This window comes from Sorghum bicolor, chromosome 1 (assembly GCF_000003195.3).
Source record: "Sorghum bicolor cultivar BTx623 chromosome 1, Sorghum_bicolor_NCBIv3, whole genome shotgun sequence".
Taxonomy (NCBI): domain Eukaryota; kingdom Viridiplantae; phylum Streptophyta; class Magnoliopsida; order Poales; family Poaceae; genus Sorghum; species Sorghum bicolor.
In genome coordinates, this window is record NC_012870.2 from 23,938,048 (window position 1) to 23,955,156 (window position 17,109).

The 17,109-nt window shown below is 41.1% G+C and overlaps 2 protein-coding genes across 4 annotated transcripts; one reads left to right on the plus strand and one right to left on the minus strand.

Annotated features, from left to right (window-relative positions):
- LOC8082961 (phosphoglycerate kinase) lies at window positions 4,880-14,258 on the plus strand. Of its 3 annotated transcripts, none has more exons than XM_002464522.2 (14): window positions 4,880-5,127; window positions 5,270-5,431; window positions 5,534-5,619; window positions 6,202-6,478; window positions 6,999-7,342; window positions 8,087-8,372; window positions 8,962-9,029; window positions 9,455-9,706; window positions 10,802-10,877; window positions 11,600-11,676; window positions 11,752-11,801; window positions 12,978-13,062; window positions 13,606-13,704; window positions 13,857-14,258. In XM_002464522.2, exons 2-14 carry the CDS (start codon window positions 5,380-5,382, stop codon window positions 14,052-14,054), a joined length of 1,950 nt encoding a protein of 649 aa, XP_002464567.1. In that variant the 5' UTR covers window positions 4,880-5,127; window positions 5,270-5,379; the 3' UTR covers window positions 14,055-14,258. The 3 variants fall into 3 exon arrangements, with proteins under 3 accessions (XP_002464567.1, XP_021313077.1, XP_021313079.1); XM_021457402.1 differs by having other exon boundaries at window positions 9,458-9,706; XM_021457404.1 differs by lacking the exon at window positions 12,978-13,062 and having other exon boundaries at window positions 13,857-14,034.
- LOC8064862 (L-type lectin-domain containing receptor kinase IV.1) lies at window positions 14,144-16,441 on the minus strand. The gene has a single exon (XM_002467129.2). It carries the CDS (start codon window positions 16,307-16,309, stop codon window positions 14,270-14,272), a length of 2,040 nt encoding a protein of 679 aa, XP_002467174.1. The 5' UTR covers window positions 16,310-16,441; the 3' UTR covers window positions 14,144-14,269.

Consider the following 17,109-nt stretch of genomic DNA (forward strand, 5'->3'; position numbering starts at 1 on the left):
GAAGGTGTGATTCATCAGAACCGGGGCAGCCATTGAGATTATTTTATAAATGGCCGGTACGTACCAAAATATCACAGGCTGTCTTTTATAAATATAATTTGCATATGATGATGTTGCAACTAATAAATATCCACTTTTTTGTCATACATCAGTGCCATAAGCAACCAGTCGGATCGGTCCACTGTGGATTCTACGTCTGCGAGTTCATGAGAGAGACCGGAAGATATGTAACTAACCCTTCTAAGGTATTGCTCTAATAGTCGTTTATATTATTTGTGTCATTTTTTGTTGCTAAGCATGTGTTATATGAACTATAAATTTATGATATTTCTAACTTCCTCTGCAGCAACATGAGTTGGAAAAGGCGAAGAGCGTGACTCAAGCTGTTCTATATAACATAGTTGAGGACTTCTGCACTTTTCTCTTTAGAGAAGCCATTCCCACCGAAGGGAAATATCACGACCCGACCAGCGTCCTAGCAAAGCCTGAGTTTATAGTGCTAAGAGATATTAGTAGGCTAAAGCTATCTCGATCGGGTTATTAGAGCAGAGGTTTCAGATGTGAAACCTCATATGTCTGTAAACAAAAAACTTTGATGTGTGATGTTTGTAATTAATATAATTTTATGTACAAAGTAATGGTATATATAAATATATTGCATGTTGCATTGGTTGAATCTTGTAGCCTAACATAGTTTCAATATTAATGTATATTATATATATATATATATATATATATATATATATATATATATATATATATATATATATAGGGTTTGCTGGAAAATAGGGTTAAATTGAAAAATCTTACCACAGGCGGTTCTGTTATGATATCTGCATGTGGAAATCAATCTCTACAGGCGGTTTACATAAAAGAACCGCCTGTAGAAATTGATTTCCACAGGCGGATATCATAACTGAACCGCCTGTAGAAATCTATTTCTACAGGCGGTTCTCAGTTAACCGCCTGTGGAAACTTTTATTTCCACAGGCCTATAGCCACTGGCGGTTCGTCAATCCGCCTGTACAAAGGGGTTGCGAACCGCCAGTATAGTATCTCTGTGTACTAGTACAAACAGGTGCTATGTATAGATACATAGCAAAATGAATGAACTAAAAAAACTAAAACGACTTATAATTTGGAATGGAGGAAATACTTTATAATATGCCTACATCTATAGTGTAATCATATATAACAGGATGGTATATTCAAATGATGTTATCAAATTAAAGAATTGAATCAACCATTCAGAGAAACATATAGAAGATATGATTATCAAGAATCGAATCAACCTTATTCTGAAATCACCTACAGAAGTATATTGTGTGGAAAATTATACATAATATGTATAGAAATGAAGCATTTTGACAACTTATAGACATTGAAATTAAAATTTGATGAAAGTTACCGGTGCCAATAAAGTATCATTTGTGCATATTTCTCTCTAGCACCATTTGAGATATGGTAGCTCATTTCATCTTCAGTGAAACTAACTTGATGACATTGCCTTGTTTGCTTAGATTTATTAGTCAAATCTATTAGTTATTTAGTAATATTTTTATCTCACAATAAATTAGCTAACAATACTTTCTGTTATGACTTATCAGCCAAACGTTTTTTAAGGGCAACGTGCACAGTTATGGCCGGGCAGCGAGCACAGTCATCAGTGGTGAAGGTGCAACATGCGTCACATCAGGTGAAATGGTGAATTGCAACACCTGCCACATTCCGCGGCCACAGTTGAGTGCCACACGCCCACATAGAACTTCGGTTTCTTTTATGTAGATTTTTTTATGGAGATGAAGCCTATTAAAAAATGTTTGACAAATGATATTTTTATAATAATTTATCTTCAATAAGTTTATGAGAAAAAATCAGAAAAAAAATTTCATGACTCTAGCTCTTGAGTACAATTACTGATTCCACAACAAGCCACATAGCTACAGTGAAAACCATGCTAAAAAGTTCTAAATATATTTAAACGAGACATGAGATATATAGATAGAGTCGCCAGAGCACCATAGGGCAGGTCCAATAGGTGCAACATCTAGTTGTTTAGCTCTATTTCTTAGCAGTGTCGGTCTCACACCGGATTGTATTTGTTTGCGTAGACCTCGAGTTGTGGTCACCTTGCACCAACATAAGTTAGAGTTATCCTATACTTTTTCATTGGAACATTCCATTGAACATTTAGTTGGCGTCCTCCGGCTCTTCTTCTACAGTATGAACACCATCACCACCTCTCTCTACCCTCAACCACAACATAGCACGCAATGGTGGGCGTGGTGTGACGCGTTTGGCGTGAATGTCGAGCTCGACGAGGAGGCCTGTCCCCGCATCAAGCCCAGCGTTGCTACCACGGCCGTCACCATCAAGCCCAGTGTCGCTACCATGGCTGTCTCCGTGGAGCCTAGCGCCCGTCGCTGCCATGGCCATCTCCACTCGCAGGGGCTCACCTCGTTGCAGCATGCCCTCTCTGTAGTCCTCATGGTGGCGCGCTCAGATCTTGTGGATCCGATCATGGGCCTCCTTGATGAGACAATAGTGCCTGCCGCCGGTGGTAGGACCACAGAGAGGGAGAAGGCAGGTCCAGGCACACGCTACAGGCTGAGCAGCATGCGTGAGGTCTGTGACGGAGCGGCCGCGCCCAAGAAGACGACTAAGGTTACAACGTCGTCAAGGAAGCCCTTCGCCTTCGTTGCCATGGCCGTCTCCATCAAGCCCAGTGTTGTCGCCTTCGCCCTAAGCGCACCCCTACCACATTTGCTCTAACTCCACCACTAAAGGCGGCTGCGGCTCTGCCTAGCTGAGCTCCTCTCACCATCGTGCTCATTGTGACCGTAGTTGTTCTCGGTCTCGGGATGTGAGGATTTAACGAGTAGTGGGCGATAGAGAGAGCGTCCTGTTCGTGGGCAATAGAGAGAGCGTCCTGTTCGTTTGGCTGACAAGTCATAGTAGAAAATATTGTTTGCTGATTTATTGTGAGAGAAAAATACTACTAAATAGCTGATAGATTTGACTGATAAGCTTAAACTAGCAAATATGCCCGTGCGTTGCAACGGGAGAAAAACATCAAATGAATATAGAAAGTGATGACATAATGTTACATATCTATTTATATTTATACTTTTTATAAAATTTAAATTCCATAATTTATTTTATTGATAACCATGACGTCTATGGTATTAGATAGTTAATATTTACAATAATATATAGTTTGGAGACATGTTTATTTAATAATAAAAATAAAAATTAGGTAAACCTTATCTTACTCTAATATTATCTCTTAATATACCTTATATTATATTAAAACATGAGAAGTTTGTTGGTAGCTTTATTTTTTTATTTAGATTAGAATTCCTATAAAATATGATATATCAGTTAAATGTATGTAGATTATGAACATATGGGCTTATGAAGTGTTCATATGACATAACAATACATCGTGCAAAGGTAGTGGAAGCATCTTTTTGATATTTTTACATACTTAAATTGATTGTAAACTATTTAGCAAACATAAATCTAGGTAAATTAGTAAATCAGTGAGATATGCATGAATGGTGCTAAAACTTTTACCACAAATTAAGCATCACATTAAATGGGCTACCATAAAATTTTCATAATAATTGGAGTAAGATAACTATAATTTCAATTTTACACTAAAAAGTATAGGCAAGCATCTCCAGCAACAGAATGTACTAAAATTTATGATATTTTTTGTTTTATAATTTTTAAATTTTTTATGAATTACTACACATTTATCAATTTCCAGCCAAATTAAAGAATAAAAGAAAAGTAAATTAATAGGACAAACACTTTGCACCTATTTTTTGTTTACTCCATAGATCTACATATGTGGAGCTGAACAAAATTTGTTTTATAATTTTTAGATTTTTTATGAATTACTATGCATTTATTAATTTTCAGCTGAATTAAAGAATAAAAGACAATAAACTAATAGGATTATAGGAGATTTTGTATTGGAAACCTGAAGAATTCTATTTTCTTTTTGTTTTTGTACATGCGTTGAAGCTGACGGCACGCTACCGATTCCGGAGCGGACGACAGGCTAGGGATCCCCACAGGAAAATAATAGGAAATTCTACATTGGGAACCCTAAAAAATATTATATTTTCTTTTTACTCTCTTACAAGCGTTATGGTACGGGACCGATTCCGGGTTAGATGGCGTACGGGACCGGTTGCGGATAGACGCGGCAGAAAAAATATTGGACAGACTAAAATTTTCTTTTTTATAAATAGATATAGATAGACAAGCTAACCTCAATTTATGCAGGCTCAATACTGCTTTAAGCACCCTATGGCCTAGGCTTACGACTTTACGAGACATCAGGCAAACAAGTTTAGGTGTGATTGCAGCCCACAGAGCCAGAACCTTGCACGCAAACAATCACGCCTCGTTTAGTCAAAAAAATTACAAGGTGTCACCGTGGGATGTTCGAATATTAATAAAAAATAAATTATATAATTTGTCAGTAAAACCTTAAGACAAATTTATTAAGTTTAACTAATTTGTTATAAGTACAAGGACATATGTTACTGTAGTATTTTCTCCATTCCAAATTATAAGATGTTTGTATTTTTTTAGCTCGAATTTTGACCACATATTTTATTTAAAAAATCTGTGCAAAAATAGTTAAATTTAAGTCATTTTTGAAGAATTTAATTAATAAACCAAGAAACGACAAAAGAAATAATATTTTTTACATAAATTTTTGAATAAAAAAAATAGTCAAACTTAGTATCATAAAATTAAATGTCTTATAATTTAGAATAAATTGAGTACTTTATTATAAAATTATGGGACTAATTAGGCTTAAAATTGCAAAATAGCCGGATCTAGCTGGTCGGCGCCATCCCTCCAATTCCAGCGGGCTGGGGTCATCCCACTTCGCTTCCGCTCGTGACGCGCCCCAAACGGATATAGCTCGCGCATACTCTCTCCGGCACTCGCTCCCCAATTCTCACCAGGAGTGACGGTGACCCCGGCGCGCCGCTGCGGGCGACGCGCCTCGCCTCACCTCTTCAATTGCGGCGACGCTGGTCGAGCGACGGAGCGCTTCGCTAGGTCTTCATTGAGCCCTTCGCCGGCGAGAACTCGCACCAGGTATTCTTGCCCCTTCTCTTCCCTTCATGCTGTGCGAAACCGTTTACCCAATTTTCAATGTAAACTATATGTCCGGATCTGACCCAATTGTCATAATGTACTATGCTCGCTAAATTCGTGTTTTTTGGGGCCAAATTATCAGTGTACACGCCCTGTCCTATACTGGAACAGCCACTGCTGATTAGCATCACCAGGCATTTCAGAGGTTTGTAACTTTCAGTTAAGCTCATCAAGGTTTCCTTGGTTAGAGCCATGGCTGCTCCTGCTGGATTCCAGGTCGCCATGAATAGTAGCTACTTTTTGGGTGAGCGGGATGTGCTCTGGTTTTTTAGATATTTTTTTTCGTTCTGTTGATGCATTGAGATTCTAACATCATGCCAATTTTTGTTGACTTGTTCTTGTATAGGGGGACACGGACTATCCAGGTTGAAATGTAGAGTACGGTGCTCTCAGCTACAGATCTCTACTAATTCAGTTCATAATAAGATAGAGGTATCCTCTAAGTGTAACAGATAATTGGATATTTACTAAATTAATATGATTACTAGCTATAGTCATATTTGAATTTTGCTTTTATTTAGTCCTATGGTGATATTGCATATTATTGCTTGTAGAAGTGTATGCTCTGTAATTAAGGTAATAATGGATGCTAATTGCTAAATACATGTTTTTTTAGGACTAGCGAGAATAATGAGCTGCAGGTCTTGTAGAACTGGATGTTGATCCTTATCATCATGATCATGCTGTTTTCTTCCATTTCATGTAAAACATATCAGAGAATTGTGCACTGAAACAAACATGGGAGAGATGGAGGATGATACTTTCTATCGTGTAAGAAGTGATAAATACTTGGGACCTAGGTGTATGAATAAAACAATGCAATACTTCTCAAAAAGTGATTTCCTTTCTATGGTTTCTGGTTAGTGATATATACTTGGGATCTAGGTCTATTAACAAAACAATGCAATATTTTTCAAAAAGTGATTTCCTTTCTATGGTTTCTGGTTGTTTCAATGTTATGCCTCAGTTCCTGCTGACATGCAATGCTAACATTTTGCTTTTACATCATTGCAGAAGGACAAATATTCTTACTCTGATCAGTCAACATCATATCTACATGTACAATCTCTTAGGGACTTTCCGACTGAAAAACTTTCTGGAGAGGTAGTTTTGGTGCGTCTTGATTCTTCACTTATCTGTGGGAAGTTGGGACCATGCAGTTCCTCACTTGAAAGAGCTTTGCTAACTATCAAATACTTGTGCAAAGCAAGAGCGAAAGTGGTCATAGCCACCAGTTGGGATACAGTCCAGTCTGATAATCGAGTGATTGAATCAGTTGGTTCTTTTGCAGGTTAGTCAGTTATTTATTATGTAACATGATTTTCTTGACATATCTTCTGTTATTTCCCTTTGCGCATCGAAGTGTTTTCTCCAGTTTATTATTTCAGTATAGCAGAATGCAGAATACCATACCCCCCCTCCCCCCCCAAACCCCCAACCCCCACCTCCTTGGATTACATTTTTTTGTTAACAATCCGCTTTGTTGGGTTTCATTTTTTGTTAAACCAAAAGAAGAAAAAAGACTAAATTTTTAAAAGGAGATGTTGAGTTCCTACAAAGCAGATGTCCTATACTCCTGTTATGGGAATCTGCACAATTACAGTCCTTTGCCATTGCCATTGTTGATGGTGATGAATTAGTCACTGTACCCATTGCCCCATCATTTTTATAAGACAAAGAACTTCACCAATTTTCTGATAAGCTGCAAAATCAAAGCAGCATCTTTACTTCTTTAGTTTGTAGCTTGAAAATAATCTGCCTTAAATTCTGGTTGTTCCTTTTGACACATTGTAAGTTCTGATTTTTGTCAGAGTATTTGTCATCACTTCTTCATGTACAAGTCATCCCAGTAGATGGTGAGCCTGGTTTAACATCATTTAAGCAAGAAGAGTGGGCTCAGAACAGTATTATTTTGTTTGAAAATCTTGTGAACTTCAGAGGAGAAGTTGCTAATTGCAAAGATTTTTCTCAGAAGCTAGCTTCAGGTGCCACGATATTTGTCAATGATTCTTTCTCACTGTCTCATAAGATTCTTGCATCAACTGTCGGTATCACGTGCTTCTGCTATGCGTCTCTTGGTGGTTTCCATTTTGAGGAGGAGCTTATGCAATTGATAAAGATCACGGACACCACGAGGCGCCCATATATTGCCATTGTAATCATTAGCCTATTTTTTTCAATGTATATGTAGCAGACAGGTGTTATGCAAGATTTAGCTATCAAAAAGCAGTTGTCTATTGTTTTTCAATGAAATAAGTTGCAGCTTTACTTTCAGCATTCTATTAATGTATGTAGAGTATGCTAATTAGAGCTGTTCTCTTCCTCTATGAAATGCTAAAATATCCTCTGTGCCCTGGAACCACCAGGGAAAGATGAATGACTTATTAAAAAAACAACCAAATTTTCGATTTCTTATCCTTCACATATCATAAATCTCTGGAGTTAGACAAGTACTATTAATGTGCGACACCCGCTGTGTACCTATTAGAGCAGAATTTCCCTGAGGCTCTGAGAAGTACCCAATTAGCCAGAAGTAGTGTATACTGGATTACTGGTGTTGTTTTTCCTTTAAGTCAGCAAATACAACTTTATGCATTATGGCATGGATCATATACTAATAATATAATTACCATTCTTTTTCTTGAGTTTTTATTAGAAAGACTGATGCTATCCCTTTCAGTTATGCTGGAGATTTATTTACCTGAAAACAAGTGATTACTCATTATAGTAGATGATTAATTGCAATTGAAAAAAAAGTTGCCTAGCAACTTGTGCTCCATATGAAGCATGTGCAACTAGAGGATCTGTACTTCACTATGAAGTACCTTTTAGAGCCAAATTGTGTAATCGCTTCCTATTGCCAAGATTCTTTATTTCTGACTTCTTCTGGTTATTGCAGATTGGAGGCAGTAACTTCTTGAGAAAAGCACCTGCTCTTCAGATGTTAACCTCTCTATGTGATGGGTTGTTCTTTGTTGGAAAATTATCATTTCAAATAATGAACGGCCTTGGAATGACAGTGCCCTCTCGATTCATAGAAAGAAGTGCAGTTAAGGAAGTACTACAGATTATTCAAGTTGCTAGGGATAGGAATATTCCTATTTATTATCCAACAGATCTCTGGTGCTTGAAAAATGATGGCAGTGAAACATTGGGAGTAATCAGCTCTACTGGACAATTGGCTGGTGAGTATTACTAGCAACTTTTCATGTTATTCACATATTTCTCAAGCAACTTTTCTGGTAAGAAATTGTGCTTCCCTCGTTTAGATTACGACATCCTGTTTGCAAAACATGTTTCTCACCATTTAGCAAATTACCTGTCAAAGTGCACTAGTAAAAATGGAGCTCTATTGCATGCTGGCAAATTACACCATGCAGAAACATGTTGAATTGGATAGTTTGCAGCGACATTTTACTAACAACAATTAAACCATGAAATGTTTGTTTATACTACCGACTTCTAGAAGATGAGCCTAATTCAGTTTTCTTTTTCTCTCTCTCTCTTTTTTTTTTCCTTTTTTCTTTTTAAAATTTAACTACCAGTTGTCATTTGCCAAAGGGACCTGCATTTTGCAATTTATAGAGCTGCACGTGTCTGTAGAGTTTTCTCTATCTGTAAATTCTAGCATTTCCATTGCCCTATAGCTATTTATTAAAACACTTCAAGTACTGATTGTGTTAACAGTTAAAGTTGGAAGGGGCAGATAATCAATTACTTGAAGCAGTTGTAAATATTCTAATACCTGTGATTTCTCCATGCTTACTTTGTTAGGCTGGACACCAGTTGATATAGGACCATCAACATTGGAGAAAATTTCTTCTATAATTCCATCATATGAGGTAAGAAATGGTATTACTGGAAACATTGCTTCAGTTAGTTTCTGGGTTCTGTGCAATCATCTGAAATAGTTTTTACTTAAAAGCATTAATATATCATACTTTTTGTGCTTCTCATGTAACTGTAAAGTTTTTTTATTAGTAATGAACTATGTGGTGTAAGGGAAATATTAAAGATAAAAAATACATCCAGGTCAATTTGAAAGCTTCATTTTGATCGATGTGATAATTTCTGCATGTGAACTGCCATTGATGGAATTTCTCCTTTCTTTTTATGAAAACCCAAGCTGTGGAATTGTCATGTAATCAGATCGTTTTTCCCTCCATTAATACAATTAACACGCAGTTCCCCTATGTGTTTGTTTGAGAAATAATTGTAACCTTTTAGATGCTGGACAACTTATGACATTTTTATATTTTTTGTACAGAAGATACTATGGATTGGCCCTACAAATTACAATTTAACAGAAACATTTTCAGTTGGTGGAACACAGTTGGGTGAAATAATGGAAAAGGCAAGCTCCGATAGCTGTGATGTTGTTTTAGTGGGGAGTGCAGCATGCAAGGCAATAGAAAGAAAAACAGATTCCTCATCTCAATATGCAGAATTTCAAAATGCCACTGTTGTTTGGGAATTCCTCAAAGGAAGAATATTGCCTGGTATAGCAGCATTGGACAAAGTAAGTCATGGTAGAACAAGAACAATATTTCTATTGGGTCATAACTAGTGCTTCTTGTATAATATTAAATTTTCATCTGCAAAATATTTTTTCAGTTCATCCATGGTATTTATTCAATGTATGACATATGAAGCCCACTACAAAACATAATGAAGCTATGGATGTTACTTTTGATGGTCGTCTGTCCTTATAGTTGAGGGTGTCATAGGGAGTAGGTTACTAGGTTGTGTTTTTATTCTTGTCCATGGTGCAACTGTAAATCTGCAAGTGTGAAAGTCCCTTAAAAGAATCTGCAAGTGTGAAAGTATTGTTTGGGAATTGGGATCGATGTGCCTGTAATACACCCTTTCTTCTTCTTAATGCAATGATGTGCAGCTCTCCTTCGCATTTTTGGAAAACGCACATTGAAGATGAAAGTGTAGACTGATGCTTTGATGCTTTCGACAGGCCAGCACATATTTGTGTGCCTATACAATTATCTTGTTTTCATATGACCCTACATTGGATGTTTATGTGGCATAAATATACTGGTATAAATTCATAAAGCAGATCCCATTTACACATTTGATTAAGTTGAGCATATTCTGACATATGACATCACCACTTTAGCCAAGTTCTTAAATTTGAAATTCCATGCTATGCTGTATCATAGGCCAATATGACATAACTTAATGGCATTAAATTCCTTCAACATTGCATGTGTTATAGATGGCCAATATCTATCTAACAGGCATGAATTGTGGATCAATTAAGGAAATAGATGATTGAATCTTGTGCTCAAAGATTTCTAATGGTTGCTCAAGGACTTCTATTGGCATACTGATTTGTATACAGCCTGAACGTTCTGAACATTGAAGGATCCTATGTGCTATGCCTGCATATCTTAGTGCCAGAAACACTAATAATTGTATTAAAATATGATTCAAAGGTCTGTGGCATCCTCTGTTCCTATCACAGTCGTGGACCTGTACCTGTATAATTTTGGTGATCACATTTTTTAACTTCTAATTTTCAATAATCTTCAGTAGATGGTGAGGTGCCGTTTTAGTCCCACTTATATAAATATATTTTGTTCATATTGTTTTACTTTTGCAGTGCTACCCCTACCGGATTCCATGGAGCACTGTCTTCTTTGAACCTACACTACCGTTAGTGGTTGATATTGGAAGTGGTATGCCTCCTTAAATATTTGAAAATGTGATTTACTTCATATATGAGTATTCCCTCTGTTCCAAAATGTAGGTCGTTTCAGTTTTGTCCCAAGTCAAACTTCTCTAACTTTAACCAAGTTTATAGGAAAATGCACCAATATTTACAACATCACATTAGGTTCATTTATCTTGTATAGATATAGATGTTAATATATAAACTCTTCGAGTTAGAGAAGATTGACTTAGGATAAAACTAAAACGATCTACATTTGGAACAGAGCAGAGGGAGTTCAAAAAGAAGGGGAATGGTATAGATTTCCATGTGGAATTGTGGTGTACCGGCTGTTTTCTATTAGTAATAATGTACTAGCATCAGTGAAAGATTGAACAGCACAAAAAGGAAAGCAAATTTGATCTGAAAAGGATCGCACATACACCCCACCCCACCCACACACAAACACGAGAAAGCAGTGACATGTTTAGTTTTCGATTAACTCATATTTACAGATCACACATCCATATTGTTGTTTCTAGTAGATTTCATAAATTTATACTTGTAGTCTTGAACTTAGGTAATCCATGGCAAATGACCAGAAAGTATAGCTTGTATATTGTGATAGGATTGATATCTGTATGTTTGGTCACAGTGCAAACCAAATTCTCAAATGTTACTTAATTATAGGCTATCTCTGTTTTAGTGTTTTCTCCACTCTTGTCATGCAAATACTCTTTCTTAGTGCAGGAAATGGTTTGTTTCTTTTTCAAATGGCTAAAAGCTGTGAAAGTTCAAATTTCCTTGGGCTTGAGATGAACGAAAAGGTAATAGCTACCTTTTAATCTCTATGGAATCCCATTCTTGTCTTCATCCTTTTTAGTAACTTACCTTTTCTGTAGCTTGTTATAAGGTGCCTCCAAGGTATGACTTCAGATGAGAAAAGGAACTTGTAAGTCTTGCTTGTGTTTGTACTTTTCTCACCTTTTCCTGCAACAGTTCTTTTAATACAAAAATAAAAGAAATGATGAAGCAAAATACCAGAATAGCCTCATGTACTTATGTTCACCTTGAATTGAAACATTCCTTACTAGTTTAGCTTATTAGCTTGGCACATTCTGAGGGGAACTGTACATCTGGAGGAATGTAAATTTCTCTCCTGAAAGCATCACATCCTAATCAGGAGAAAGAGCAGGATGGCTTTCTTTGACCATTAATAAACCTGTGGATCTTTCTGTGCAATGCGCAGATTGTCATGAAACTTTGAACCTTTTCGAGAAATCTCATTCTAGAAAATTAAATCACCAACAAAACACACAAGTTTAAGCTTTGTTTGAAGGTCAAAATCCCAAAGCTCCAACATATATTATATATTACAGCTAACATTTATCTGATGCAATGTCTTGCATTGTTTTGCACATTCCAAAAACCAGATTCCAGGACTTGCTTTATTAATCCTTGTACATGAAGTCCCCCCCTCCCCCCTAAAGTTTTGCGCAATGGTCATATAAAGAAAAAATCGACCATGGGGTGAGACGTCCCCCTGATTTTTCATCTTAAGAAGATGGTGCCGTGACTCGAACCCGGGCTGGCTCAGCCAACCGCTTCTATGGCGTGCTGTGCTGACCAGTTGCACCGTGAGAGTGATGGTCATATGTGTAGGTTAATATGGCACAGGGAAAACAGTAGATGGATTGATAGAGTACAGGGAGGTACAATATATAGGCAAGGATCAAGTAGGGTTTATAGAATACACCCAATCAACAGAGATCCTTGCCTAATCTGTAATCATCTACCCTAAGTCTGTAGAGGCAGCCCAGCCACACCAGGCATGGGCGCCAAGCCCCATGTTGCCAGCCCATAGGCACCTCTTCTAACAATATGAAACTGAAACGAATGTTATCATTTTCCTTTGTTTCCTTCTGTATTTCATCATCAATGAAAAGAAGTAGACCAACCTAGGAGGAACTAGGTGGCATTTTATTAATAAGAAAATAGGGACCCAAATTTGCCTCGATGAGGACTTGAACCCAAGTGGTCTGGATATACATCCACACCCTGGACCAACTGATCTAGCTCATAGTTTCCTATTTCATCATCAATGACACTGTGGTTTATTTTCTGACAGATATTTTGTGTCAACAAATGCAACGTCCACATTCCGTTCCATAGTTTCAAGTTATCCTGGACGGTTGACTCTTGTCACAATACAGGTTTCCTTTACTCCTTGGTTGATTTGCTTTTTTCTTGGGAAACAGGAGGGGTTGTGACCCTACTGATTTATGTATTATAATAAATTAAAGAAAGCACAAGAAGTCACATAGTGAAAAAAAAGAAAAAGAAGACATGGTTAAGTGGACTCTAGCAATTTAGCTATTTGAGGGAAATAACTTGATCTCCCATTGCAACTAGGACAAACTCGTGCAAAAAGCTTGATCTACATCTTTGTATTGTTGGTGTCGCTTAAAATCCAATCATCATATTGTCCATATGTTCAAGGACATGTGTATAATGATCTCCATATAGAATGGGATTAAACAATGCCTCTCTTGAAACTTGAATGTTACCTGGGAAGTTGGTTTATATGCTTAGGCTCTATGACTTCATTTCCCCACATTAACCCAATGTACACAGCAGACACACCACCCTAGCACTTCAACCCTTTATATGCTATTTAGTTCTGCTGTTAGCTGGATTGCTCACCTGCATATCCATGATATGTGCATTTATCTTGTTTGCTTATTATCTCATTTCAGTGCCCAAATCCTGACTTCAACAAAGAGCAAAATAGGTGGAGAATGGTGCGAAGAATGCTCGTTGAAGCTGTCGTCGACCTCCTTCATACCAATGGACAGGTATTCTGTGTTCATCACTGTAGAATCTAAGGCGCACGTAATGGCAGTATGAGTCTAGGATTGACCCAACAAAAATCGAGCTGAACAACGATGCATTGTTTCTTGGTGAAGAGAAACTGATAGCAGTACGAATACTGCGATTGCTGCTGCAGGTTTATCTGCAGTCAGACGTGGAGTCCGTTCTGCTCGTGATGAAAGAGCAGTTCCTCTCCTACAGCAAGGGTCAGCTTGTCATAGACGGGGTTAGTGGCCACCAGATCGATAACCCGTTCGGCGTGGTATCCGATTGGGAGCGCCACGTCCTCGCTCGCGGAGCTCCCATGTACAGGACGATGCTAAAGAAAGTGTGATTGCATTGCCCGTCTGAGAAATTTGAACATTGCATTGTTTTGTCACCATGGCTGCTTCGGACATGGCCAACGTTCACGGATCCACTCGGTTAGATAAAAGTATCTTTTTTTTGTTGTTGATAAAACATCATATATGTGGCAAAAATTGTGTGGTTAAATCTTAAGTCGGATTCAATCCAACGGGAGAAACGCATCTCTTCCCAATTGTGGTCATATCATCTGCCGCCGGAGAGGCCGATGTCAGAAATGGTGGCAACGCTTATCGCCGCCGTGGACTGCCGGACTGACCACGAGTCGAAGAGTCGCTGGTGCCTCTCCATGCCAGCGAACACGTTGAACGACGACGTGTAAATCGCTGGCAGCTCTGGCAAGTGCACGCCGCCGTCGAGGTACTGCACGACCTGACGCATGGTCGGCCGTGCCGCGGGCGACGGGTGCAGGCACGCCAACCCCAGCCGCAGCACCATGTCCGCCTCCATAGCGTCGTACCCGGACCCGGAGCCGAGCCTGGCGTCCATTGCGCCGGTGATGGAGCCATTCCGCCAGTGCCCCCGAACCCACTCCACGAGCATGGTACACTCGCCGCCGTTGTCCTCGATGGGCCTCCGGCCGCACGCGACCTCCAGGAGGAAGACACCAAACGCGAACACGTCGGAGAGGGTTGTCGCCTTGCCGGTGCGCACCACCTCTGGGGCAAGGTACCCCATGGTGCCGACCACGCGCGTGGTGTGCGGGTCGGACCCATGGTCGTGCAGCCTTGCAAGACCAAAGTCACCTAGCCGACCATTCATCTCGCCGTCGAGGAGCACGTTGCTCGCTTTGATGTCCCGGTGGATGACCACCTGCTTCCAGTCCTCGTGCATGTACAGGAGGCCGGCGGCGACACCTCTGATGATGTGGAGCCTCTGAGCCCAATCCAACACGGGCTTGCAGTTGCCGGCGCCGCCGTGTATGTGCTTATCGAGGCTCCCGTTTGGCATGCAATCGTAGACCAGCAAGAGCTCCCCTTTGCGCCGGCAGTAGCCGAGCAACCGCACAAGGTTGCGGTGCTGGAGGTGGCCGATGCTGACGACCTCGGCGACGAACTCCTTCATGCCTTGCCTTGATCCGTGAGACACCTTCTTCACGGCAACCTCGGTGTCGGACCCCGGGAGGACGCCCCTGTACACCCTTCCGAAGCCTCCGGCGCCGAGCAGGCAGCTGTCCTTGAAGCCGCCGGTGGCCGCGTACAGGTCCTTGAACGCGAACCGGTGTGGTCCGAACTCTACCTCCCAATCTTCGCGCAGCTCGGCGTACCTGAGCCGTTGCCGGAGGAGGAAGAACGCGACGGCGAGCGCCGCGAGGACGGACACTGTGGTGGCCATCGGCAGCGCGATGGTCAGCGCCTTGGACCGGGGCTTTGGGCCGATGCGAGGCAGCTTCGGCAGCTTGGCGTAGTCGAGCGCCGGAGCGGCGCCGCCGAGGCTGAAGCTCCAGCCGAGCACGTAGTGCTTGACCAGCACGATGCTGGACGCCGACGAGAAGCCGACGTACGCCGTGTCCGTGATGACCGTCGAGAGGTCGATCTTCGTGGACAGGAGCGGCCTCTGCGGCCTGCTGGGAGCCGGCGCCGGCGCCATGGTGACCGTGATCTCCGTGGTCGCGGCGTCGTAGTCCACCCACACCTGCATGGGCTCCCGGCTTATGAGGCTCAGGTTCCGGAACGCGCCCGTGGCGGCGTCGTAGTAGCCCGCCGGCGCGGCCGCGGAGGAGTTGAGGCTGTTGACGTCGACGCCGACGTGGTTGTTGTTAATGTCCGCGAACTCCGGGTTGCGCACGGTGTCGAGCTCCACGGCGAAGACGCGGTCTCGCGCGTCGCCGTTGTCGGTGCCGTTGAACATGCCCAGGTACTGGTTCGGCATCGCCGTGGACAGGTCCGTGGACGGCGCGACCAGGAACGCGAACCCGCTCGTGCTCAGGTCCAGAAACTCCGAGACGATCGCGAACACGAACGTGGTCGAGAAGGAGGACATCGCGCTCGCCGCCGGCCGTCGAAACGTGACGGGCTCCGGGTGGAAGGCGTGGCCCTTGGGCATGCTCGTGTCGTTTGTGAGCTGCAGCAGCCCGGCCGGCGTGACGGTCGCCATGCCGTCGAGGTGCAGGCCGGTGGCGCCGCCGAAGCCGTCGTACGCGAATTCCACGGCGCCGCAGGGCTCGACGCCCATTCCGACGATCATGACTACCACCACCATCAGCTGCCAAGTCTTGGCCGCCATGGCCGAGCCGCGCTGCACCGCACGCTTGTCACATCAGTCTCGTGGTCGTGGTAGGATGGTAGCCGGCACTTCCAGGGTCGCAATGTCGCTAGCAGTGTGCATTTGTCACATACTCACATGAGAAGGGTCAACACGAGAGACTAGAGCGACCATATATACGTGGGCCACGGCGGCTAACATGACCGCCTGACGGCATCGTGAATTCGTGATGCTTGCTAGACCGTGCGACCGACAGGAGCAAACCCAACGGCCAATTCCTGACAGCATCCGGCACTTTCTTTCTGTATTTGTATTTTTTTTTCGTTTATGAAACTTCATAGTTTATCAAAGTTATAAACTCAAGCACATTATTCCTCCCCAGGTGCCTATTCACAGAGAGTGGCTAGATGAGCCAAACAATGTTATAATGTAATCCATGACTAATGAATCTTAGGGGTGGTGCGGCTTCGCAATGCGACGAGGCAACACAAAAAGGGTGGGCGCCTCTCGCGCCAAATATCTTGTACTTTGTCCTACTTGTACTTTGATTCTTCTTATCAATGAAAGTCGGTAATGGATTTTTCGAAAAAAAAACTCAAGCACAACTTTTAATATTATCGTGAGTCCTTTTGTGCACAAACTTTAATTTGGAAGCTTCTATAAACTTGTAAACATAAATCTTCAAAGTTCAACTTAATAGAGAAAGTTGTTGAAATATCTTCTTTTTTTTCGAAAAAGAGGGCCATCTTGCCATTCAAACAAGGTGCGCAGAATGCTAGCACAGATGAATGTGATGTAGCCTTTTAATTGTATGATTTTTA

Bases quoted from the DNA above. Each gene is read 5' to 3' on its own strand.
- LOC8064862 (XM_002467129.2), bottom strand. From the start codon at position 16,309: ATGGCGGCCAAGACTTGGCAGCTGATGGTGGTGGTAGTCATGATCGTC.
- LOC8082961 (XM_002464522.2), top strand. From the start codon at position 5,380: ATGGCTGCTCCTGCTGGATTCCAGGTCGCCATGAATAGTAGCTACTTT. The intron at 10,878-11,599 runs GTATGCCTCCTT...TTCTTAGTGCAG, and splicing joins AGTGGTTGATATTGGAAGTG to GAAATGGTTTGTTTCTTTTT. The intron at 13,705-13,856 runs GTATTCTGTGTT...TTGCTGCTGCAG, and splicing joins TCCTTCATACCAATGGACAG to GTTTATCTGCAGTCAGACGT.